We start from the raw sequence: 23,057 nt of genomic DNA on the forward strand, positions 1-23,057 counted from the left end.
GAATTCTATTCCTTTGAATGACATGTAACTCCAAGTCTGTTATCACCCACATAAGGAGAAAGGGAAAGCAGAGTGTTTTGCTCTGTTTTTCACAAGGAAAGCAGAGTTCATTCCCTAGACGTATATTGGATGCTGCCAGGTAGCATCAACAAACACTGAAGTATATGATACCACCATAATTACCCAGAAATAAAAACACTAGTGGACCCTGGGGATTACACTGAGAATTGCAGCTTCCATAGACGGTCTGGGATACTCAAAGTAACAACTTTACTCTGCCTGCTACCATTTTAAAGTGCATGAAAATACCTCATGTGCTAGGTAGCTCTATTATACAAATGAATTGAGCAAATATAAATTTTTAGAAAATGGCAATCCTTCTGGTATTATGTGTTTTAAGCCTCTATTTTCTCAACCAAAGATCATGTTTTGGCCAAGACAATGAGGACCCGATCAGCAGATGAGCACATTGAATTTCACATTTCTCACCACTCTTGTTTTCAGAGGGGAGAGTATTCATGGAACCGTCAACATGGCTTCAGGGAGGACCTCATTCATCCTCACCAGGAGAAACTAACTCTTCCTCAGCCTACGAAGCTAAAGAGGGAAATGGTGACCCCATCCCTTACTCCTGAGGCCAGGCCTTCCCCATTCCCAATCTCCTGTTTCTCACAATGAAGAAGTTCATAAGTCAAGGATGACAGATGCTTTGTTCAGAAGATCTTTGAGACACCAAGGAAGGAACGAACTTTGAGGATCCTGAATTATAATGGAACTGCCATCTCTCTAGCCTCGTTTCTAGGCCCATTCACAGTACAACAGACCAAAAGTCCCTGAAAGGACAGAAATTCTTTGTTGCCTAAGAAATTTCTAGGGAGCTATTCGTACTGAACGAAATAAAGGCAAACCCAAATCCAATCAAAAGAAAATAATTTTGTCATCCTACAACCATCTTGCAAGTATGGAAACAGTATTTCCTTCTTCCTATTGAATATTTTTGCTGACATTCACTCTGATAGAGTAGAGTTGTTAAGGGGTAAGATCTTTTTACTGTTTATCTTCTGGTCTGAGATATATATGAATCTTGAATATACATAAATTAACACACATGCTGCTTGCCATGATCTACAAAGAACTGTGTGTTTTGCCTCCTGTACTGATCTCTCGAGCTTCTTTGGTCCTCTCTCTGGCTTTCTTACCATGTTGCAACTCCTCTAGATTTCTCCTGGAGAGTAATCACACCAAGATTTTTCTCTTTCAGGCCCTTTGTACTTCCTGTGCCTTCTACCAACAATGCTCCTCCCCCGTCCTTCATCCCTCAGGCCGATTCTGGTTGGCTTAGGTCTCATTCCCTCCAGGAATGCACCTAATATAGTATCGTTATCTGGTTCCTCCATCATGTGTCCCTACTGAGTTCTTTTAAAACATGTAAGCCTGTAACCCACCTATAACTGCCTCTCTTCTGTCTGTTGATCAATTTGTCACTCACCCCATTCTCATGTGGGTTCCATGAGGATGTACACCTTTCCAGTCTTCCTCACCACAACCTCCTCAATGCTGAGAAAAATCCCTCGCAAGAGGTGGAATGGTACCTAGATTCATACCTAGTTTCCTTTAAACCCTTGTGAAGCCTCGATCTATCCCAACACATGGCCAAATGGTGTGCACGCTATGCACAGAGACACAGGACGGCCAGGTGCACTTCTCATTTCTCTGTCTTCTTTGGCCCTTGGACCTTCCCCATGAAAAGACTGGCAAAACACAAGTGGGAAAAGTCTAGAACAACATAAACAAAAATCACTGCTTAAACACCCCAAAGGGACTTAATGCCTTTTGGAGTTACACCTTTCTCATTTGGGGGACAGTCTTTAAACCAGAAATAAAATAAAATGCTTTGTCCTTCAGCAGTGCCATCATGAACTTGAACTTGTGGAAATAAGGATTTTTTTTTCCCCTTCAATTTGCTCCACAGAGTTTAAAGTGATGTCGGTTTTTCATACTTTCAAATCCAAGGTTATTTATCAGCATAGGTAACTATAAACACTTCAAAGCAAGGTGAAATTCTTTCAATTCCATCAGACTACTACTAAGAAGAAGAAATAGAAAGCTATTTGAATTGCTAAAACTGGCTCAAATCAAACAAATACAGTCCTTGTTCATTATTCATGGATTTGGCATGTGCAATCTCACCTACACATTGACATTTATCTGTGACCCCCAAATCAATACTTGCAGCCCATCTACTGCCATTCACTCACACGCAGAGCAGTGGCCCAGGACACACAGTGCCGACTGAGACTGAACAGGGCCACCCTCTGCCTTCATGTTTTAGCTCGCAAACTATAAAATCCCCTTTATACAGTTTATTTAGTGTCAAATTTTCTGCATTTTTATGCATTTTGTTGGTGATTTTACTTAAAATGCCCAAGCATACGGGATGCCTGGGTGGCTCAGTCAGTTAAGTGCCTGCCTTCAGCTCAGGTCACGATGCCAGGGTCCTCAGATCAAGACCATCAAGACTGGAGTGAGCTCTCTGCTCAGTGGGAAGCCTGATTCTTCCTCTCCCTTGATCCTCCTCCCTGCCCACACTCGCTTGTTCTCTCTCTCTGTGTCAAATAAATAAATAAAATATTTAAAAATAAATAAATAAAACAAAATGCCCAAACATTATGCTGAACATAGTCCCAGGACAGGTCCCAACTGTCAAATATTCCTAAGGTTGTGATGTGCCGTACTGAGAAAATGTATGTGTTAAATAAACTGCTCAGGCATGCGCCCAATATGAGTGGATCAACAAGATGTATTAAATAAGATGTCTGAAGCAGAAACACATATCAAAAAGGTTATGTATCAGTCAGTTGATGGAAACACTGTGACCAGAGAATCTATTTCCTTAGGAGCAATGGCTCAGTTTTCCCTAATTCAGTGTTCACAGCAATGTTACAGAAAGTAACTACTGTGAATCAACTATAGATACATGTATTGAGAATCAACTACAGATACATTTTAGGGGAGAGGTGCTAAATTCTTCAGATGAGTTAGGGAGACTGGCAATCTCACCAGTGCCTCTATCATCAGAAAGCATATGAATCAATCTTCCTGATTTTCTTCAAAAAACAAAAAATTATTTAATAAACTGCATTTTCGTCCAGCTACTAATGCATCATTTGTGTGACTTTTTCAGTGTACTTTCATTTTCTGAGGCTAGCGATGATCTCCATTATCAACAAAGAAAAGGGCAAAGAAAGGTTGACAATAAAAAAATAAAATCCCTAAATCTCCAGGTTTTTTTTTTCTTCTGTCAAATATATTTAATATTTTTTTCTCCTGAGTACCCTTATTTGATAATTAGTGATGCATCTGTTAAAACAAAGGTGAAGCTTTCACCAGACTGATTTTTAGATAAGAATCTGAAAATGAAGCTTTTCATGATCACCACATTCAAAATTCAAAAGCCATATACCTAAGATGAAGTGTCAAAAATACAGAAAACATTCACTATGTGCCAACATAAAGAAACGGTCTTTCAAAAGAATGAGATGGCAAAAGTAAAAACTGTGAATATGTAAGTTTCATAGAACTGTTGCAAAGGGGAAAGAAAATCAACTTATAATTAAATACAAGAAAGGGAATGACGAAGATGAGACAAGAATCGGTAATGTGAAATAGGCAAACCAAATCTCTCTTATTATTTACATCATTGCTCACATTTTCCTGCTCATCTGTTTCCCTCATTTTAATGCTTTGTCTTTGGTTTTTTTAATTGTCCCATCATCACTCACAAATATGTTTCTCTCACCCAGCAATTCTCTATGGTTTCCAAAATACCACAAAAGCTATATTTTTAGATAGCCATACAATGAGTAGGAAGAGAAACAGTGAATACCTCGTTAAGCATAATAGAGGAATAATCATTCAAGACAACCTCAGAATTAGTTGGATGTTCTATATAGCAAAATGAATGCTATGAGACTTATTTTAATTGCACTATACTAGTAAAAATAATGTTTAAAGATATGGTATGAAGAAATCTGATGATGGACTACTTTCAAATGTTTATGTTATGTTATATTAAATAAATTCTAAAAGAGAAGGAAAAAAGCCAACTTAAATGGCTATCTAGAAAGAAATAATTAAGTGGAAGAGGGCAAATCCTCTGAGTAATAATGACTAAGAATTTCCCAAAACTCAAGGAAGAAAATCTATTGAGTGCTGAGTAAGATGGGGGAAAAAATTTTCAATACAGTTGTATCACGGTGAATTTTTAGGAGACAAAGGATACCCTGAAAGCTACCAGAAAGGAAATAATAAATGCATACAAAAAAGTGAGAATTATACTTCTCAGCAACATCTGGTGTTCGAAGATAAGTTTGTAATTGCCTTCCAAGTTCTAAGAAAACACAATTTCATCCTAGAAATCAATATCCACAAAAGCCATATATATACATATGATAAACAGTTTTATTATTTTATTCCTTGTTATTATTTTCACAAAATTATTTTAAGAGGAATTAGCCTGCATCCTCTTAAGTTGTGTATGGCCATGTGAATACTGTAACCAACAACATAGAAGGTGAAGTAGCATGGACCTTGTCTGGGCCAAAGCATTTAATTACTGGATGTTCAACTCCCTAGCCCCATCTTCTTCAACAGCAGTTATCTTGGATAAATAACTCGTGCAAGTCAATGGGAAAAAATACCAAGATGGTGATGAAGACTGAGCAAAAGATCTTAATAAACAGCTTGTGAAAAATGAAACATTAATGTGTAATAAGCATGAAAAACTTATTGAAAAAAGATTTTTCTAGCTATCTAATACTTAAGGACTTTTAAAAATAGTTAACAATGATATTGAGGGTCTGTGAGATTAGACTTTTCATAGATTGTTGATAGGATTATAAATTGGTATGAATCTCCTTAGTGTATATCAGAAATACCTAAATGCTTCAAGGCCTTTGATCCTGTAATTACACTTCAGTCATCAGAAATGAGGAAAAATGCATATGCAGAAGGGTTTTCAACTGCAGCAATATTTGATAATGGATAAAAGGATTCAAACAAAAACTGCAAAATTAGAAAATGATGAATTATGGGGATGAGTATTATGAAGCTATGAAAATTAAGTGTATAAATGTCTACTGCCATCCAAGAATGTTTCATGTACAAAAACACTAGAAAAGAACCCATGTAATTATTAAGTGATATTTCTTGGTTAAAATTAGTGATAATTTTTATTTTCTTATAGATTTCTTAATATGTAACTTTTATAATTAGGAAAACCATTCTCATCAGAGCTTCAGAAAGTTTTCGTATTCATTTTGGAGGAAATTTTTTTTCTTTCTTTTTTTGATATGAACACAGTTGACACACAATGTTACATTAGTTCCAGGTGTTCGACATAGTCATTCAACTTCTCTATACATTATGCTATGCTCACAAGTGTAGCTACCATCTGTCACCCACCATACAACACTATTACAATACCACTGACTGCATTCTCTATGCTGTGCCTTTTATTCCTGGGATTTAATGACTCCATTAACTGGAGGCCTGTGTTTTCCACTCCCCTTCAACCATTTGCCAATCCCCTGCCCTCCTCCCCTCTGGCAACCTCAAGTTTGTTCTCCGTATTTACAGGTCTGTCTGATTCTACTTTCCATTTGTTCATTTGTTTTGTTTTGTCTAGATTTAGAAAAATATTTAAATAAATATGTCCTGTATTAGACCTCGGGAAAATTATGACGCACAAGAGGCTTGAAAAAACTTAGAAATAAATAAAAATGAACAGAAACAGACAAATATGATTGAGTGATTTGAAATATAAATTTGCAAAGAAAACTAAAAATAAATGGAAAGCTAATACAAACTGTGAGGATTTAAAGCAAAACAGAAAACTACTATGATATCTATTAGTAGCTATTTGGACACAAGTGAAAGTACGGCAAAAGAAAAACAGAAGTAATCCCTTGAAACAGAACAAGGACTGTGTGTTCCATGGAGCCTTCTTGAAAAATCTGCCACCTTGGTCTACCTTCATTCCACTCCATTGTTGTTCTTACAACAAATTGAGGATGTAACTCTGTATTAGTTAATAAAACCATGCATATCTGAGTTCCTTTACCTTTCGTCATTGCATATGGATTGCGGTCCTTAGGTTTAAAATTCTATTTGTGAACACATAAGGATTGCTACACTGACAAATTTCAAAGTGATATTCCAAAGCCAAGTCATAGTCATAACCCATTACTTAAACCTTGCTTCAGGTAGAGAAATATGCAAAACTAGCAGTCCATTAAAGTGATATTAGCGCTGTGACACAAGCCAAAAAAAACACAACAAAATCCTTTATTTATCCCTCTGGGCTCAGTTAATGTTCAAAATCTGACATCCTCTTTTATTGGTCTGAGACCCAGTGACACAAAAGCACAATTTATAAGAATAGCACTACTCAGGAAAGAAGTCTCTTGCATTACTTTACATTCCTTTATTTGTAACAGAGTTTCAACGTTGCTTATTTCATTTTCTAGGTGAATTCCCTGTTTGTTTTTTAACTCCCAAAAGAATTATTTACTCAAGAAAAAACTCGGGTGGCATTTCAAATCAAGGGGGGAAATCCATTTTTTTTAGTATTCTATGTTGTGACAATTGGCTAACCTCATGAGGGAAAAACTATAGCTAGATCCCTACTTTAGTATTTATATCAAATAAATGCAGATGAATCAAAGATTTATTCTGAATCATGAAACCAAAATAGGATGGATACTAATTTTGAAAATGAGCAGTTGTTTCTCTTTAAATAACTTTAAGTGGGAAAAAATCTTGCTGAGCAAGGCACAAAAATCCTGAAGCCATAAAATAAACAACTTCTAAATTTGACCAAAATATAAGAATATCTGTACTCTTAAAAATCATGAACTGAAATTTTGACTCTGAAAAATCATAAGGAGTTTAAAAGAAAAACAAAAATAACCACATAACACAACAAAGTATATGTTACTTCATCATATATGTCCATAAGTACTATAGATCCACAGCCCAACAGAAAACTGGGCAAAGTTATGAACAAGTGCATGGGTGCACGCACACACACACACACACACACAGATACACACAAACATACGCAGAAATGCAAGTAATGATGTTAAGAAATTTTAGCATTAGTAAAAAGTTTTCATTGTAGATTTAAGCAATTACATACCAGTGGCAAAGCTTTAAAAATTTTAATATTGTACACTACTAGTAAGATCAGGAGAACACAGGCATATGCTGTAGGTAGGATTATAAACTGATACACCTTTTTTTGACAGTTAGCACAATTTAAAATTCAAACGCCTTTTGACTCGGTTATTCCACTCAGAGGAATCGATTCTGCAAACTCATTTGCACATGATATTAAAATAGATAGCAAGAGGTTGAAAAAAATCATCAACAAAAGACAGGGCTAAATAACAACAGAGAATACGATGCAAAGATTACAAAGGAAAAGGAAACTGTGCAGATAAAAGCAGCACTCCAATTTTTGTTAAGTTGGAAGCAATCAAGATACAGACAGCATAGTTCACATGTTACACTAGAATTCCTGGAAACCTTGATGGTGATAATCTGAAAGAAGTGGAATTGAGGAAAGGAAAAAGATTCAATATTTATTATATTCCCTTTTACAGTGTTTTAAAAATTACCACATGCAAGAATTACTTTCTTCAGAATTTTTAAACCTTAAAATATTAAGAAAGCCTTAAGAATCTAAATTTTAATTTTTCCATGTTCTAAGTTTTAAAGAATTCAAAAATTCCAAAATCTTATTATTCACAAATATTTTAATTCTTTTATATTTTTCTATACATTAAAACTACATCGATTTTTTTAAAGATTTATTTATTTATTTGAGAAGACAGCATGAGCATGGGGCGGAAGGATAGGGAAAGGGAGAGAGAGAATCCCAAGCAGACTCCTCACTGAGCACAGCACCTGACTGGGGCTCAATCTCCAGACCCTGAGACTATGACCTGAGCTGAAGTCAAGAGTCAGACAGTTAACCAACTTAGCCACCAAAACACTAAAACTGCTGTAATAATCAAAGTTTAGATTTTATAAAATCTGTCTTAACATTATAAGAGAACTAGTAATGTATAAGTTCAAATTACTTGAAATAACTATACATATCAACAGTTTTAACTATTTCATAAAACTTACCATTGTAAAAATTGCAACTAGTTTCTTCAGTAACAAGCTAAAAGAACATTTATGATAATTATATAATATAGCCCACATCTAATTAATTTATATAAAGACCACCCAGCAATTTCCACAGTGTATGCCAGTTCAAACAACTTAAAAGCTTTGGGCAGAGAAGGAAAAAACCAAAATCATACAAAATAAAATATAAGTTATCATTTCCAAATCTGATTCAAAAATTATAATTCTTTTTGACAGATCTTCAATTCACATTTAATTAGAAATACTAGTTCCTCATTTGGCCACCTATTTTTCAACAATATATTCTAACTCAGCATATGAGATCATTATTTTTCAGCTTCCATCAGGACAATTTTCTGTTTTCTTCACAATTTTTGGAATTACCATTTCTACTCTTAAGATCCAAATCTAGTTCCAAGGTACTTAATAATATTTATAAACAGTCTAGAAACCAAGACTACACTATACACATTAACATAATAAGAAAATCACCTAGCTACCCTAGAATAACTACTACCTTTGCCATATAAAAGATTTTGGACCCATGAATAATTTCCAATTCAGAATCATCATCTTCCTTTGTTACTTAAGATATCATCAAGGGATTGGCATAGGACAGATATCTACTAGAAGTTTGAGAAAAGAGGTAAAGAAAAAAAAATTCTGTGATGTTTTGACACATACTAACAAGGTAGACATAAGTATTTTGAAGATAAGCATTTGACTTTTACCCAATGCATTCTACCTCAGGTCCAAATCATAAGGCATCAACATAACTGTATCTTGTATATAGATTTCCTTTAAAAAATACTTTTGACCCGAGTTCTGACTACACCAAAGATTTCACATGCTGATTACTGCAATATGAGGCAACAATCATATTAATGAAAGTCAACACAAAATGAGGTAATGGATAGTTTATAAACAAAGAAAAATTTTAGCGCATTTATGGGAATTTCTTATTTTTACTTACTGTCAGTGGTTACGTCCCCTGAAAAAGCGTCTTTCCATTCTCCAAAAGAAGTAGTCTCTAGACAAGTAATTATTTAAGAGTTTTTCCATTTTTGAGACAGGTACAGGAAAACAGAGCCTCCCTTATTCATGTTGAGGAAGGAACTTGTAAGGAAGATGACAATGGACCAACCAACCAGCAGCAGATTGCAGATAACTGATCCACAGGGAAGAAGTCACAATGAACATGTCCTGTGTTTAATGTCACGCTATTCATGGGAAATATCTACCATCATTTTTACTTATTCAAATATATTAGTGTTAAAGGTGGTTACTGAATAAAATTAGATATTCACAATTAAAGCTAACCATAATATACATTTTTGTTAACTTATTCATGATTTTCAGTTCCTTCTGTTTATCTGTTGAATTTTAGGGAGATTTGTGGATCAAAAACATCCTAAAATTATTGTAAGGTGTGCACATTCACCAGTTTCCTAAAAGTGATAATAGAATAAAACCCTAGTCCTAATATTAGTTGGAATGGCCATATTAAAGAAACTCATTAATTTGAAAATTACATAGAGAGCTAAATTAGCTCTCCTTGGCTACTTTCTCTTTCACGCATCTAAAAGGATGGAGCCAAGGAGCACATGGGTGGCCCCGTTGGTTAAGTGTCTGACTCTTGATTTGGGCTCAGGTCATGATCTCAGGGTCCTGGAATTGAGTCCCACATCTGGCTCTGTGCTCGGTGTGGAGTTTTCTTGTCCCTCTCCCTCTGCTCCCCCACCAATCTTCTCACTCTCTCCCTCTCAAATAAATACATAAATCTTAAAAAATAAAAGGTTGGAACCAAGTATATGTGACTAATATACACTAAGGGGATTGAAACCACTAAAATTAGCAATTGATCACTCTATTATATCGGGCAACTATTACCACTTAAATCTGACAGTTATATTATGAGGCAGGTATCATAATGACTCCCATTTTACAGAGGAAGAAAAAGGACTAAAAGCTTAGCCGATATATACAGAGTCACATCATTAGTAAATTTTGGAGTCATTATTTAAAATCACATATGCTCATCTTAACACTCTAGCTTCACTGCCACCTAGGACTGGAGAAAGGCTCTAGCCCAGGAAGCAGCAGGCCTGTTTTCCGGGCAAGAGCTCCTCCATAAACCTGCAGTAACTTAGAACAATTCACTTAATTCCTGTTTCATCATCTGGAAATCAGTATAATAATGCTATTTAACCCATAAACTTTACAGAGCTACCAATAGTAAACACCAAACTGATATAGACGTGCTTTGAAAAGAGGAAAGTTACACAAAAATATAAAGCTATCAAATACATAAGCTCTTCGAAGGCAAGCGTTTTATTCTCCTCAATTGCTGTGACCATGCTGTTGAGTTCTCAGTAAAAGGCTAGGATACACAGAAGAAGGAAATATTTGGACCATTCACGACAAACAAATCAAGGCCATTTATTTTCTCATTTAAACCTCCAATAATATCAGGTGTGAGGAGGAAACAGCCTCATCCTACAAAGAGAAAAAAACATGCTTTGTATCATAAAGCTACTGATCATATTCAAATCCATATCTGCCTGATTTCAAGGCCTCTGGTCTCTTGACCGCTTTTCACTTAAATAAATGTAATTAAATTAATTAAGTGAAATAAAACATTAGGAATCTATATTGTTCTCAGTTCAAAAAAGATATCAAGTGATATATTAATTATGTGCTTGAATGTTCTACCAGGGATAGAAGAGTTCCAAATTACTGACATCCTAATAATAAGTGATATGCTACAAAGGGAAAGCTGTGTTATCACTCCGTTTTGACTCCTCAGTTTTTAAAAATCACTCTCATACTCCAGTGCACCAAACATAACTTTAAGTGGTTTATGCGGTTTATTTTACTAGTCTCTTCTTTGCCATGAAACAACATACGTTATGCCCTGGTGTAAAAATAATAGAAAAAGATTCTAACAGGAAATCAGAAATACATTCTTCTTTATGTCTCACGTCTTATATCAACACACGTCAAAACTACCTAAAGATCCTAATACAGGAAGTAATAATAAAAGTTTACTAATGTTCATGCACATAGATGCGCCAAACATAGTACGCAATGTTTTATGCCTACTGTGTATCTTCAAAACAACCCTCTAACGTATGATTCTTTTTCACAAAGGTGGAAACTGAGACTTATTGACATTAAATTTGTCTAATGTCACTCATTCAACAATAGGACTAGAGTTTGGTTCCAAGTTCCAATTCCTAGCCAACAGTATTCTGTCTTCCATGTTATCAGGGCAGCAAAGTGCGTGCGTTTATCATTAAGATGACAATCCTTGATGTGTCTGTATTCTTAGTATAAAAATGAGGATTTATAGTCATTCCCATCAAAGAACTAAAACTATATCATTCCTTGATAGTCCCTGTGAATTGTTGCTCTTCTTCCTAAAAAATCCTCTCCAAGTGTAAATCAGTAATAACACCAGAAACCTGTAAAAACTAAAAACATGTTAAAACAAATGAAGCTATAAATTGTGGAAGTGCTTGGGAATTACAAAGCTCAACATCTCCATTTCCTATGGAAATTAAAAGCAAGATTGAAAATTTTCAATTCCTCACAAGATAAGACACGAATAAAGAAAAAATCATGACAGAAGTTGCAATGTGTCTTTCAAGAAAAACTAGCACAGCACACACCTTTCCTACCACCCATAGAGTTCATTGTTTCCAGAACTTTCTTTGCCAAAGGCTTGGGATGGGAGTTTGTTTGTTTGTTTGTTTGTTTGTTTTTAAAGGAAGCCTCTCCTCCAACTCTAGAGTTGTAATTTCTGTGGTAGCTGAATAATTGAAAACAGTCCCTTTAAATATCTGTAATTCACAATAAATAACTTAACATGAAGTCCATGAGGAGTAAGTTAACAATGTTTCAAGTTAGTATCATGAAAATATATATGATAAATATTTTCAAATATATTGATCAAACTGATCATCCTATACCTTATAATCCTTATTCTTTGGATTGAAACTACTCATTATGTTCAGCATTTCAGTGCCAAAATGGCCTTAAATTTTTTAAACAATTAACTTTAATGACAAAAATTATATATTGTTTATGAATTATCATAATTAATTTTGTTGGATATTCGGGTGCCTGAGGGGCTCAGTTGGTTAAACATCTGCCTTTGGCTCAGGTCATGATCCCAGGGTCCTGGGATCCGGCCCCCTGTTGGACTCCTTTCTCAGTGGGGAGCCTGCTTCTCCATCTACCTTTCATCTTGCTTGTGCCTTCTCTCTCGCTCTCTCTCTCTCTCTCTCACATAAATAAATAAAATCTTTAAAGGAAATTTGTTGACTATTCTTCTAAGATGCTAATATACTTTAAATATATCTAGGATTGTCAAAATATTATTTAAATGTTAAATAATATTTAACATATGATATGACTATATCATCACAGGGTAACACACAAAAGACAAAGTTTTCTGTGTTCTACTGTTGAGCCCTATTAGCACTTATCAAGCAGTTAGTTGTTCAGTTGCTACAATGTCTCAGGTACCCCAAGCAGGAGGTCAAGTTTACTATGATTCAGGGCATGCCCCGCCAAATTCAAAGTCTAGTAGGATGTGCCACATTACATATTTTTATCTACGTTTTCCGAAACTTTTTAGTCAGAATTTTACCTTACAATTACCAAGGATGAATTTTTTACCAGCTCAGAACGATAAAGTGCCTAAAATTGGTGTTTTGCATAAAAGGATGCATAATGCCTCTTTTCCTTTTTGTCTCTCTCTGGAAAGAGTTAATAGTTTCTATTTGCCAAAAATAATATAAATGTAAGAATTCACTGTTTTGTAGTAGGTCAGTGCCAGTGCACATGAAGACTGGCCATAGACTTGCAAACTGGGAGACTCCAAGCCAAAGAGAAGCTTCTACAGAACTTCCAGTCCTATTGCCCTACCTAGTATACCACATTACACTGCCTCTTGGAGTTTATCCCTCTTTTCCATGGCCCTCTTCCCACACATTAAGAAATCTGGCAATTTCAATTTACAGTAAAGAAAAAGAAATACTTTTTCCCTTGGTCTGAAGATATTTATTTCAAAATATGTATTTAGTTCTATCCTTTTAATCTTGCATAAGAAATAAAAAAACATAATCAAATTGCTGACATCCATAAACTGCAATGAACTGAACACCCGTGCTAGGGGAATTGAAAACTAAATCTGAAAGAGAATAGGATTGTAACGTAAAGCCTTAATATCAGCTGCAAAGGCTTACAGGTTGAGAAAATCTTTTCTTATATCAAATTATGTAACTTGAGTTTCAATTAAATTTATGTTGAAGTTAGAAATGATCGACTAAGGCCATATTCTCTTACAAGGATGAAGAATCAGGTAACACTTCACTATATCTTAATAATAAGCATACAGTTTATTCAATTTATCTAACCATATTTCTATCATTTCTAATAGTATAATTGGGTATTTAGAAATATAAGACCAAAAATATTTGCATTGAATGAGAATGTTGTGAGGTTCACTGAAGCTCAACCAGAGCGAAAGTATCAGATGACCATAAAACAAATGAATTTCAGGGACACCTGGGTGGCTCAATGGGTTAAGCATCTGACTTTGGCTCAAGTCATCATCTAGGTCACGATCTCAGGGTCCTGGGATCCAGCTCATGCATTGTGTTCCCCACTCAGTAGGGAGTCTGCTTGTCTCTCTGCCCCTCCTTCTGCTCATGCTCTTTTAATAAGTGAATAAAATCTTTTTTAAACAGTGAATATCACAGTACTTATCAATTAAAATTAGTTGTACATAAAGGGTTAATAAATTCCATAGAAAAAATATAACATATTCAAAACATTTTGGACATACTGAAATTCAGGCACTTAGTTCAACCCAGTTTGTGCTTATATTTTAAATACTGAAATAATGAGGAAAAAAAGATAAGTATTAACAAACCCATAAATAAACCATATAACACTATGCTTTAAAATTCTTTAAAAGAACAATCTAAATAGTAAAACTATGATGAGTGCATGTATCATTAATTTGAGAAATGTGAAATATGAGAATTAAACCCATCTAAGAAACTATCTCTTTATAAATTTCCTTCCTATAATGAATCTGTATTCTCCCAAACCTATTTGTTCTATCCAGTTGAAGACACTTATAAACATCAAGGCTCTCAATTTTAAAATTGTCTTTGACCTTAAGCTACAAATCAATAGTAAGCATTTCAAATGATTTTTTCAATAAGTTAGTTAATGTACAAAAACTATAAGTCTATAATAAAAAGTTGAGGGATTTTTGCTGAAGCAAATGATGCATACAATAAAAAAGGGACATAACTAAATTACTAGAAAATAAATCCTAAAGGTAAAAAAAAAGCATGCATATAAAAAAATTGTACACATTAGCACAAATAATAGAGCAACTGGTACACAACAAGAACTGTGTCCATAAACTCCTCATTCTGAGATATCTGCTAAAAGGAAAAAAAAACTTATAATTTGGTACTTTTTAAAAAATTTGCATGAAAAGATAAACACAGAAAATTGTGGTATATTATATTCTGGGGGTGGGGGAGAATGACAATCTTGTGGCCATTCAAGGAATATGTAGAGTCACATTTTGAGAAAAATCCAAAACTAAAATGGAAGCTGAGCACACCCATAACTCTCAGGGCCCTCATAACGGACTCTCATTCCAACCACTAGCAACGTGGCTTTGGCATCACCGAACAGCATTTGTAAATCCTCTTTAAAGTGTGTATTCTACTGATCTCCAATAAACCGCTTTCACGTATAGCAATGTATCTTAAGGAATAAAGATGATAACGTTGAACATATCTAGCTTGTAGATGAAAATGAAAAATATGTTACACCTCGATCTCAATAGGATATGAGGCAGACACCAAGGAAACTGTTTCTTTTGAAGCCAAAATGGAGAGGAAAAGAAAAATTCTGACTTTAGAAAGTATAATTCTGTAGTAAGAAAATCTGCTATAATATTAAATGTGTCTGGTAGATAAATAATCATTAAGTCCCTCAGTGCACTAGAAACTAGACTAGGGTTTCTGAAGGATACAAAGACAACAATGGCATGAACTGTCTCCTTTAAGAAAGCCACATTTTCATTACCCAAGTTAATTTTTAAATGAGTTCATTCTATAAATTAAAATTATCAAAAATGACAAAATGAATAGTACTGAAAAATAATACGTGTCAGATTCTTACCACGGTGAGAACCACATTCACCTTTTTTTTTCCCCCAAATTAGAAAAATCAGCTTTGAAAAACACTTTGATGTTTGAAATGTTTTAAATCAGGGGGGATTTTGAAATTTTAACTTTGAATTCAACATCTAATTATCTTATTGTATTGAAGACACCTAGTCATATAAGAGGTTTTTGGCAATTTGTTACTCAAAGCACTAGAGAAAAATCTCAGAAATTTTGGCGGAAAATTGCCATAAAAAGAGCTAATATTTTAATAATATCTATGGAAACTTCAGTAGAATCCAGTTAAAAAAAAAAAAAGAAAGGAAACATAATTTATCCAGTGGTCATTACCATCCCAATAAAATGTTTAAATCGAATACAAGATTTTAGCTCTGTGTAATATATCCTTTGTTTTCTTAAAAAAAAAAACCCTCTATTTAAATTTAAATTTTATTTCCTGCATTTGTTCTGCAGATTATTTCCATTGACTTTTTTAAAAAAGGGAGGACAAAGAGGAGGAAGAGAGGAAGAGGAAGGAAAAAACCATATGCTCTGAAAACTTAATTATACAACAATACATGCCGGGATAATTAGGAAACAACTGCAATTTTCAGCCTTCTTTAAAATTTGGGGGGCTCTAGGAGAAGTTCAAAAGTTTTTAGGGTGTTACTGGAAGACTTTATGAGAGGATCTGAGGTCTGAGCATGAATCAGCATTCTATTGTCATAATGTCACAGTGCAATGACCTTATCACTTTAAAGGTCTGATGTAAAACGGAAATGCTCCATACCTCTTGAGTCAGCAGGTTAAGCCTGCAAACCCTCAAAAAGGAGTAGCACAGGGATAAATTCTCGTTAAGTTTCTATCATTTCATATAGTATTTTTTACTAAATACTTAATTTCTCTTATCCTAAAATAGAATGTTCCAACTGATGTGATTCTTTGATTTCTGTTTAGTATAATGTACCATTTTCTTGAAATTCTCTAGTGATAAGTGAAGCATGAAAGTTTAACTACAAAAACCTAATAACAAATTAAATATTCTTACATATCAGGAGCTATTTCTTTGTAACCTCCAACTGACTATAACAATATTTACAACACCAGGTATAAGGTATTGTGTTCTGATACATGTATTCATGGTTTTCTTCACACCAAGAATTCTTATTTTGGCTTAATAGCATCCAAGTTGATTCTAGTTTTGTGAAATTTTTACATATGTTGGTAACTCCAGGTTTTTAGTAATTGCCTCAATAAAAATGGCAAGGCATGATAGCCCATCTCTAACTATACACAAACATATGCATGCTCACACATATACATACATACAGTTGTATTCATGCAAAATGCAATAAAGGTTTAGCAAACATGAATTAATTCGGTGAACACAGATATAGAATTTCAATAATTCAGAGTGAAAATTCAATGATAAGAAATACACCTTAAAAATGATATCTGAAGAATCAAGGTTAAAAAACCAAAAAGATAAATAAATAAAATTTTAGAACTTTCTCTCTTCTGAGAGCATTGATCAATCGTGTCTCTGGATGCCTTTATTAATTATTATATTAATCAATTTTATGAAGATATTCAAGATAATCTATATAAAATCAAAGGCACTTTGTTTTCAAAACAAAGTTCTTTTTCAAAGTTCTTTTTTAAAGAGCATTTTAAGTAAAGTTTTTCAAAGTAAATGCCATTTATGTATTTTTTTAATTTCCGTAAATAAATGTGTTTACAATGTTTCAAAAGGTATTTAGTGTGCGCAACAGTTTTATGAAAGAACAATATTTTCTCCAACATCCCCATCTGCTGGCTTACAGAAAAAGTAGATTTTTATCTGTTACTTCTTTAAATATTTTTATAATTTATTTTATAGAATTGAATTATAAAATTATTAAATTATTTTAAAATAAGCTAATAACAATTTGTCAAAGTCATTCACGAAAAGAAATAAGAAAGATTTTGAAGAGGAAATTTAATGTTCAAAAATTTTCATTCTAAAGCCCTATGGGATCCAATATTCATGTTTGTACCCACTTTAGACAGTTTTGTTCTAAAGAAATTTTGGTAATGAGCAGAGTACTACTTTATTAAATTTTTTGAGAACGTAAAAATATTTAGTATTTTCCTAAAATCTGCTTTTTTGTTAACTATATACAATATGTGGTGTGTTCAAATTTATTATTTTCAAAAATATCTGAGTTTCTGTAATACATTGCTTTTGTATAAGAACAATTAGAATATCTTCACATCCTCAAAAGTTCTTAGACAAGACCATGGTGGCCAGGCATACTGAAGGCCTCAAGGTTTACAAGACTTTAAAAACTTTTCAAAACAGTACAGAAGGGAAAGATTAGGGGGAAAAAATGAAGTTCTATGAGAAAAGTATTCATTTATTCTCTGACAACCAGAAGGCATTCAATAAACATTGAAAGAATGAAGAGTAGGGAAGGAAGGAACAAACGAGAGGGAGGTAAAGAAGGGAGAGAGGCAGGGAGACAGGAAGGAAGGAAGGGAGGAGGAGGGAGGAGGGAAGGGAAGAAAGAAGGAAGAGAGGGAGGAGAGAAGGAAGGAAAGAAAGAAGGAAGGGAGGGAGGGAGGAAGTGGGAGGCAGGGAAGAAGGAAAGAAGAAAGGAAGGAAGGAAAGAAGGAAAGAGGGAGGGAGGGAGGGTAGGGAGGGAGGGAGGGTAGGAAGGAAGGGAGGGAATTTGGGGAGGAAGGAGCGGGGGAGGGAAGAATTCTTGAAGCCCATCACTAGTCTGAATTGTTGAACACATCAGATGATAGTCTTTTTTTTTTTCCTGGTTTTATTGTTTCTATTTTCTCATATTAAAGGTTCATGTTTTAACAGCTTTCAGGAAAAAATAAAACTCTTAGTACTATCTCTAGCTAAGAAGAAAGAGAAGGAGGAAAGGAAAGGAGGAGGGAGGAGGGGGAGAGTCAGAGAGAAAAAAAGAATTAGAAATCTGTCTTTGTTTCCTCAGGTACCCATGGAAACAAATGGGAACAGGTACTTTCCTTATCCCACTGTGACTGCGAAAGGGAAGGATGTGGGAGCTGGTGCCCTGCACAGCAGTCATTTTACACAGCTGACAATATAATGGCTTCACTTCATTTGCATAACCTTAACCCATTTGGTGAACAGAGCTAGATCCTTAAATCAATGTCAACCTAGACATTTCCAAATAAGTTCCTTTATCTCAGGAATAAAACTATATTAGTAAACTTACTTCTTTTCTACCTAGAAATTGTATTACTACATTATAAAACTCCACTTTCTTAATATATACATTTAACTCTATGAGATTTTTAAACTAGGTAAAACAACAAGCTACTTTATGAAAATTGACTGATGATGATACATATTTTAATAATGGAGTTAAAGAACAGAATTCCTTAGATTTCTGGAGAAAATGAGAGGAAGTCATTTTGTTTTTAGCTATCAACACATTTGATGCTTCTGCTTCCACTTCATATAGTAAAGAATCATGGACTTCCCTGCCTGAAAAAGCAAGCAAACAAAGGCTAAGCATAGGAGAAAACCTTGAGCAGGGTTAAAATGATCAAAACTCATCTTGACAAATTTGAGATTAGAGATTTCCATTCATTTCTTGACTATTGACTTCATGGTTGTAGTTTACATGAATATAAAGAGTTAAACTAATTTCACGTTCTTCTCCTGCCCTTGGCAAAACAAAAAGAAATGAAGAAGACTATGAACCCTCCAGTTCATTTTATAAGCTCTAGATTGTGAAATTCCTAAGGGAATGAAGAAACTGAGTCACAAATGTTAAGTAATTTACTCAGTCAATGACTCAATGTCAACTCCAGAAAATTCTATCCAATGTGTCTCTTTTGTACAATGTCTCGTTAGTTCTCCTTAGCAATCAGTAAGATTACTTATAACACGGAGTGGCACATGCCAAACTTAAAAAGGCATTCAGTTGCTCACCACAATTTGTTTTAGTGTCTTAGGATAGTAACCCATGGAAGAGTAATTTTGGGATCTGTAGACATGCATTTTTATTTCAGATTTGTTTTCTGAGAAAAACAAAAAAATCTGTACAAAATGAAGATTTCATTTTCCCCAACTCTCAGAAGTGTTGTTAAACAAATTAAATCATGTGTGTGTGTGTGTATGTGTGTGTGTGTGTGTGTGTGTTTGATGAAATTCAGGTGCCACGGATGTATTCATTCTGTGGAAATTCAAGGAATTATATATGTGCTAATACATACACATTCTCTGTCTGCATTACTTATTTCAATACAATTTATATTAAAAGTAAATCTATTCAAAAATATTGAGATGGAACACCTAAAACCAGTCACCTAATCTAAACCAAAAATAAGCTTTATTCTTTACAAAGCTCCAGCACAGTCCTACAACATCTCTTAGAATCAAGGAATATTCATTTTGTTCAGTGGACATATCTGTTATTTTCTCAGTTAGACCCTCTCGTTATTTTCACCAATGAGTGCACTTCTCAAACGTGGACCATTTTAAAAAGTCTACCTGTCGATCACTTTCACAGTGTTTTAGGAATCTACATACTCCTAATAATCAGTCTTGCCTTAATTTCATTACTTTTCAAAGTATTTTCACACTAGTATACAATTACATACAGTTAGATACTTAGCACAGGCATAGTTTAAACTCATAATTCAGGGAAAAAATAGAAATTTGATATCAAATCAAATAAATAACCTAAATCTGGTCGGTTAATAGGTCAAGTATAAAAATCCTCAATAATGAAACTACAGCAGCTTCTTTCTATGTATGTATGTACTGAAATTTTTCAAGGTACTCTTAATATTCTTCTACGGAGATTTTTTTTTTTTAAGCTGCAAATCCACTTGAGGTCTCGCTCTCTCAATCTCTCCCTGCACGCTCATGGCTTCGGTTTCTTCTCTCCTTTGGTATCAACATTTGAAGGAAACATGTGGCACTGAAGCCTTTCTAAATAGGTTCTTTATAAAAAAAAAAAAATTGGATTCTAGACATCTAACACAACCATAATAATGCCCTTGTTCTACCAGTAAACGCAAATTGTTCCATTTCTTCATCCAAGCGGTGGTAGTTTCAAAATGAGTTGATGTTCCTGATACCATACTCGAGCTAACCTATCGAATATATGATTAAGGCTCAGTATGGGGAATTGAGATGACAACCAGTTTGCCTAATGTGGGAACACTGCAGTTGGGCTTTTTCTGTGGTAATTTTCCGCTGGCTCCTCTACACTGTAGCCAAAGTGCAAGGTGAGCCATCTGCGACCCACCCCCTGAAACTGTTAACTATTTAATAAAAACTGCGAACATTAAGGCAGGAATGAATCTCCCAACCCGGTCGGCAGGAAATGATGGCAGCTGCTGGGAAGAGGGCAGGAAGGTACAGTGGAGGCGGCTGCACTGCCCACGGCCGTCGCAGGGGCGGGAGCGGCGGGACAGGAGACCGCGAGCCTCTCCATTGAACCTTTTAGAGACTTAATGGCTTGGATTCTGTTACTTTGCATGAAGCCTTGACAGAGCTTCATCGCGTGTCCTGGAAGCCTGAGCGGAGTGGCAGGGCTAATACGGATAATGCAAACACTAAAATGGCTGATCGGCGACTTCTTCAGATTTCCAAACTCGGCCGGATCCAGCTGCTTTCGGGTCCTTCTCCTCTCACTGCCTTTGCAGGAGCCCTGCTACCTGAGAACAACGCGCACCCGGCCGGCGAGCTGATCGCGGCGCCCACCGCAGAATGACCCCCTTCAACTTAGCCTGAGGCTCCGCGGAGCACCGAGAAATTGACAGCGCTCCCCCTCCACCCCTACCGGACCCGGCCCGCCGTGGGCCTGCGTCAGCGTGGCTTCTAGCCGCGCCTCGCCGCGCCCCTCGGGTGGGCGTTATGTAACAACCCCGAACCCAACTCCAGAACCATTTTAACTTGTCCCGTCGAAGCAGGTAATACAGGGCTCGCGGGGCCCATACGATGAACACGAGCTGGGCCTGTGGATTTAAATCCGAGGTCAAGAGAGGAGTGTAGCTGCCGGGGCAGGCGGTTGGGCTCCGGCAGTCCCCCGTGGGTTCTACCCAGCAGCCCGACTGTGCGCCCAGGGGAATAAACGTGTTCTCTATGGTCAAGGTACCACCAGCCGCGCAAGGCGGGGCGGGTGGGGGGGGGGACGGGCGGGCAAAGAGGGCTTCTCTTGAAGCACTCATGATAAGCTAGAATCCCCAGAACCTAAGGAAGCCCCCTCCAGCTCCAGTCCCCACCCCACTTCCCTAGTGCGCACACTCTTCAATGCCTTTTGCTCCCTCTTCACCCAACCCCCGCCAGCGGGGGTCCCCGAGATTGCAGCCACTTTCTCCTTACGCCGTCACACGCACGCGCGTGTGCAGTCACTCACACCCACACACTGACACACAGAAGCACACACACACCACTCCACACTCGCGGGCGCTCCTCGTGCGGCATCCAAAAGACATGAATATTCATTACTTACAAGCATTAGTGACTGCGAAGCTGTTTGCTACCTCCAAATTGTCGATGTGGGGAGTCAGTCTGAACTCCGAAGTGGAAAACTGAACCATCCCTACCCGAAATGCACTGTATTCCTGATCGGCGCCCCTGGGAAATAGCCCCCCTGCAAAGAACAAACACCAAGCAGAACAGTGTCAGTGCCAGGGAAGGAAAGGAGGGGAGCCCGCTAGCGCCCAACAGCCCGGGAGTCTCTTATTCTCGCTAATAGGCCGAATAAACACATCAAGGGACTGGGGCAGCGGGGAGCTGATCTCCAAATGGTAGCTAAGGGGTCAAGACACAGATGAGAGTCTGAGGGCAAGGTAGGTGGCCAGAAACGTTAGCTTTCCCTGGTAACCACAAGCTTTGCATTCATACCCCCTAGAGGATCTGAACACACAGGAAAATGTTAAGGCAGAATTAATAAAATTTGGGGATCAGAAATGAGAACACCTTTTCCTCTATTGTATCAAAACCATAGCCTTTTCCCTTTGCTTCATGCTAAGAAAAACATGTATATTCTAGGCAGTTTAAATCTGGAATGCAGTCAAGGTATGACATAAGTCTACATGACATGAATTAATTTGTCCACTGTGAACAAAGATTACCACCAAATTATACACATTCAAAAGCAGAGCACAAAGGGTACCTACCTATCTGTATGCTGTTAGAAGAGACACCAAAAATCAGTCCCCATAAAACAGGAGAAAGGAGGACAGATATATGCATAATCTTTTGCATTTCCAAGAAAAGTAGAGCATCCACAAAATACCCCCTTTTTTTTTTTTCCTTTTCCTCCTCTTTCTTCCTTGGCGGTTTTCCTCAGCAAATTAGATCCTCTGCATTTTGAGACAGCAATTTAGCACCAAGCTGCTAAAAACCTGAAGTGGAGGCAGAAGAATTCCTATTTCCCAGGTTCTGCTGGTGGCTGTTGATGCCCTGCGCCCTGTCCCTGCTCCCGAAGTCCGGAGGACTGGCTGGATGCAGTTTTCAGCGGAGCTGCCGCTGTGGTTCCAGTGTCTTGGAATATTCAGCACCCTCCCATGCACTCACACACACTCACCCTCTCTCGCGCTCTCTTCTCCCTCTCCCCTCTGTCTCACACACGCGCGCGCCCGCGCGCGCACACACACACACACACACACATACACACA

The 23,057-nt window shown here is 36.3% G+C and overlaps 1 protein-coding gene across 2 annotated transcripts in view; it reads right to left on the minus strand.

The window, feature by feature from the left end:
* Positions 1 to 22,644, minus strand: part of GRIA2 (glutamate ionotropic receptor AMPA type subunit 2) — a gene marked incomplete at both ends in the record, with an annotated part of 151,313 nt that extends 128,669 nt beyond the window's left edge. For both annotated transcript variants that reach the window (XM_080796989.1, XM_080796990.1), the window contains 2 exons: positions 21,887 to 22,027; positions 22,557 to 22,644. In XM_080796989.1, coding sequence (XP_080653115.1) covers positions 21,887 to 22,027; positions 22,557 to 22,644 — 229 coding nt within the window. The remainder of the gene's footprint in view (positions 1 to 21,886; positions 22,028 to 22,556) is intronic.
* Positions 22,645 to 23,057: the final 413 nt, after the last annotated feature.

The sequence above is a fragment of the Martes martes genome (genome assembly GCF_963455335.1).
Source record: "Martes martes genome assembly, chromosome: 2".
Classification (NCBI taxonomy): Eukaryota; Metazoa; Chordata; class Mammalia; order Carnivora; family Mustelidae; genus Martes; species Martes martes.